The sequence below is a fragment of the Chelonoidis abingdonii genome, chromosome 11 (assembly GCF_003597395.2).
Source record: "Chelonoidis abingdonii isolate Lonesome George chromosome 11, CheloAbing_2.0, whole genome shotgun sequence".
Classification (NCBI taxonomy): Eukaryota; Metazoa; Chordata; order Testudines; family Testudinidae; genus Chelonoidis; species Chelonoidis abingdonii.
Window position 1 is genome coordinate 18297335 of NC_133779.1, and position 4374 is coordinate 18301708.

The 4374-nt window shown below is 65.6% G+C and overlaps 1 protein-coding gene across 1 annotated transcript in view; it reads left to right on the plus strand.

Moving 5' to 3' along the window:
* LOC116818899 (methyl-CpG-binding domain protein 1) overlaps nt 1-3531 on the plus strand; it is a 20174-nt gene extending 16643 nt beyond the window's left edge. Inside the window, 4 exon segments of the mRNA XM_075071289.1 lie at nt 839-1039; nt 1264-1346; nt 1945-2046; nt 2366-3531. Coding sequence (XP_074927390.1) covers nt 839-1039; nt 1264-1346; nt 1945-2046; nt 2366-2840 — 861 coding nt within the window. The 3' untranslated portion in view covers nt 2841-3531.
* Nucleotides 3532-4374: the final 843 nt, after the last annotated feature.

Here is a 4374-nt window from a genome sequence, read left to right on the forward strand (position 1 = left end):
GGCCTGCCCCCCTGCCCTGCCCTGCCCGCCCTGCCCCGGCTGTGGGGGCCCCCCAGGCCCATGAGACGCGGCACTCGCCCGGTGCCAAAGACACTTGTGCTTCTCTCTTTCTTCCTCCGCTCCGCTTTTCCCGCTTGTCCTTCCGGCCCGGTTACCGCTCAGCCTGGGGGGAGGGGAGCCCAGGACTCCTGGGTTCTCTCCTTGGCTCTGGGAGGGGAGTGGGGTCTAGTGGTTAGATTGGGGGCGCTGGGAGCCAGGACTCCTGGGTTCTCTCCTTGGCTCTGGAAGGGGAGTAGGGTCTAGTGGTTAGATCGGAGCTGGCTGTGTGAGAAGCCTCAGGACTCCTGGGTTCTATCGCTAGACCCAGAGGGGAGGGAGGTCTAGTGGTGGGGGTGGGTGGGAGGCTGGGAGCCAGGACTCCTGGGTTCTCTCCCTGGCTTTCCCTGTGACTTTTTGGTTAAGACCTTCCACCTCCGTGTGCTTGTCCCCGTCAGTGACTTGGGGTGGTGACAGCCTGTGCGTGGGGGGGACGATCCGGGACGTCGGTTGCACTGCTAGGCCAGGAATGAGAGTTAATTTCGCTTCTCCCCATAGGTTGCCTGGATTCGGCTCACTCTGGGAAGAGAGTGGGGTCTAATGATTAGGGAGGGGTGCGTGGCTGGAAGCTAGGACTCTGGGGTTCTCTCCCTGGCTCTGGGGGGGAGTGGGGTCTAGTGGTTATAGCAGGGGGCTGGGAGCCAGGACTACTGGGTTCTCTCCCTGCTCTGCAGCGGCATAGGGGGGCGGCTGTCCGTGGGGAGCTCTGTGCTGCCCCCTGACGCTGTGCTCTGCCCCACAGGAGAAGGAGCGCCCGCCGGGCGGGGAGCTGCGGTTCCTGGCGGAGAAGGGGGTCGCCGAGGCGCCCGGGCAGCTGGTGCTGCTGAAGGATCGGCCGGGCAGGGACTTCGTCCTGCTCCGCGACGCTCCCCAGAGCTTCCCCCTCCTGTTGCAGCATGTGAAGGAGGAGCCGGCCACACCCCCACCCCCTGGCCGCCTGGAGGTGAGAGGGGACGGCCGGGGTGGCCCCCATACCCGCTGGGTGTCCCCCTCCAGTGGCACCAGCTCCAGGCCAGTCCTCCCCTTTGGGTGACCGGGGGTCCTGGCTGCGTGCCCCGTGCTGGGGTGAGGCCCGGCCCCGGGGCCTGCATCCCCCCCGAGCGCCCCTCGCTGGCTGCCCTGGCTCTGCGGGCTCAGTCCTGTCCCCTGTTTCTCTCCCCCCTGCAGGAGCCAGCCCCCACCCCGGTCCTCGCTGCCCCACCCCTGGTGAAGCAGGAGAAGGTGGTGCCCGGATGGAACCTTGCACCAGTAAGAGCCCTCCCAGTGCTGGGGAGAGAACCCAGGAGTCCAGGCTTCCAGCCCCCCTGTTCTAACCACCAGCCTCCACTCCCCTCCCAGGGCCAGGGAGAGAACCCAGGAGTCCTGGCTCTCAGCTCCCCACTCCCCTCCTAGGGCCGAGGAGAGAACCCAGGAGTCCTGGCTCTCATTTCCCTGCTCCCCTCCCAGGGCCAGGGAGAGAACCCAGGAGTCCTGGCTCTCAGCGTCCCGTCCCTCCCAAGCGGCAGGAAGAGACCCAGGAGTCCGGTCTCCAGCCCCCTGTTCTAACGCACCAGCTCCCCTCCACGCGCACGGCGCGCAGCAACCAGGAAGTCCTGGCTCTCAGCTCACTCCCCTCCCAGGGCCAGGGAAGAACAGGAGTTGGGCTCCAAGCCCCCCTGTCTAAAAAACAACAACTCCTCCCTCTCGACAGGGCCAAGGGAAGAACCCAGGAGTCCATTGCTCCAGCCCCTCCACCCCTCCAGGGCAGGGAGAGAACCCAGAGTCCTGGCTTCAGCCATGTCACCATGCTTCCTGGAGCTGCCTGGGCAGGATTCGGGGTGGCCCCCCAGCGCTCACCCTCCGTGCAGGTGCGGCGGGGGTGCCCTGCGGATGGAGGCCCGGGGGCATGGCCATGAAGTGGTGGGTTCTGGAACCAGCTGATCAGGACGAGGAGGACGAGGAAGCACCGTGGTGGAGTTGGGGGGTGTTCCATGAGGACCAGGAAAGAGAGGGGGCCAGTTCTGTGGGGGGCAGGGGGCAGTATTGGGGGAGGGGACAATGTTGGGGGCAGTTCTGGGGGGATGGAGGGCTGATCCTGGGGGAGAGTACAGTGATGAAGGGTGAAGGGGGCAGTGCTAGGGGGGCAGAGGCCATGTTGGGGGCAGTTCTGGGGCCATCTGGCACTGGGGAGTGGGGGGCAGTGTTGAGGGGTGCATGGGGCAGTTCTGGGGGGATGGAGGGCGCAGTGATGAAGGGTGATGGTGGCAGTGCTGGGGGCGTTCTAACCCCCCCCGTCCCTGCAGATCATGGAGATCTACAGCCTGGGGGCGCTGGCGGGGCGGGCGCCCCTGGACCCGGTGCTGCGGGAGTTCCTGGCCGAGCTGCAGGAGATCCCGTTGCCGGCCCACTGGGAGGTGCAGCCGCCCCTGGGGGGGCCCGACCTGCGGCTGGTCCAGCGCTCGGCCCGCTCCACCATGGCCGCCACCGTCATCCACATCCGCCCGGGCCTCTTCTTCCAGGTGGTGGTGCGCCAGCTGCCCGTGCCCCCCGAGCACGAGGTCTACGCCAGCCACCCCGCCCGCCTCACCACCGTGGACGAGGTGGTGGAGCTGATCTGCGACCTGGAGGCCTATCGCCTGTGCCCGGGCTGGCCGGCCGGCTGGCACGCGGGGCAGCGCTCCCAGGCCTGCGATGTCCTGGTGTACGCGGGCTGCTGCCCACAGTGCCGCCTCAACCCCTGGCCCTCGGGCAGCGCCGGCCCCTAGGCCCCCGCGCCCCCAGAGCTTCTATTTTTGACACTGGAATTGGTGGGACCCTGCCGGGTCTGGGAGAGAGGCAGAGGTGGGTGCAGCCGGGGGGGACGGCGCCAGTTTGTTTTCGTTGCTTGTTTGTCCCCCTCCAGGCCAGGGAAGGCTGAAGGGACATCCCCCCCCACTGTGGTCACATGACAGCTCTAGCCAATGAAGAGCTCTGTCCCCGTAGGGGCCCCCCAGGCAGGGCAGAGGGCTCCTTCCTCCTGAGCCCCCCCTGTTCCCTTTGCAGTGACTTGGGGGGCAGGGATTTCAGATGCCATCTTAAATTGCTTTAAACCCCCCTCACCCATTGGCCTGAGTCTTCCACCTCCCCCGCCCTTTGTGGCAGAGATGGCCCTGTGCCACCCATTCCCCTCCCCCCCCCCCGCCCCCCCGGCAGTCAGAGGTTACTGCCAATTTCAGGGATTTTCGGCTGAAGCCATACCTGCGTCCTTGGTGGGGGGCGTCTTCTCCCCCGCCCGTGGCTGGGGGGGGGGCCAGGTGTGAAGCACAGATCCCCGCCCCCACCCCCTGTCAGGGTTAGTTCTGTTCTCTCCCCCCACCCCGCGCACAGAAAGAGGAAAAAAATGCAAAAAAAAATTCACACCCACCCCCAGAATTTTGTCTCTATTTTTTTTATGTATTAAAAGTTTTAATGAGTAGATGAGGGCTGGGTCCTGCCTCTGCTTCCTTAGGGAGGGACAGCCCCCCCGGGGCTACGAAACCGTTACCCCTTGGTAGGGGGAGCCCATCTTCCTGGCGTCCTGCCTGGCACCTGTCAGAGGGGTCCTAAACCTGAGCACAGGGTGGGTGTGGTAAGAGGAGTGCAAGCCCCATGGGGAAACTGAGGTAGGTGGGTGGATGGGACTGGCCCATGCTCAGGCACGATGTCTGTGACAGCTGGGGAGAGAACCCAGGAGTCCTGGCTCCCAGTCGCTCTCTCCCCCCACTCTCCCAGGCTAACTCTAACCGCTGGATCTCACTCCCTTCCCAGAGCCAGGGAGAGACCCCAGGAGTCCTGGCTCCCAGCCCCTACCTGATGATTCAAATGCCCCTTTCCCCAGATGTGGTGCCCCTGCCGGCCAAACAGACACGTTGCTATTGGTGTTTGTTGGCGATGGGGGGGTCGCTGCCCCCCATATCTGAGGCTGAGATGGGGTGGGGTTACCCAGTCCCCAGGGGGTTTCTGCAGTGGGGCCAGGGGCCTGCTTGGGGCCTTTGGTATCCAGCCCCCTTGAGCCAAGGTCTGTCCGTCCATCTCCACGTGGGCCTAGCTAGCTGGGGTCTGCGGCCCCCCGGCCCTTCCCCCTCACTCTGCCGTCCGTCCGTCTGTCCTCAGGCATCCCAATATCTGTCCCCAGCTGTGCATCCCTCTGCCCCTCCACGAGTCCCTTGAATTCTTTGCGAGGAGCTGGGCGTGGGAGCCAGCTCTGGTGGTGGTGGGTAGATGTGGGGGCAGAGGGGAAGGAGGGATGGGGTCCATGGGACAGCAGGTGGGGGGTGCCCC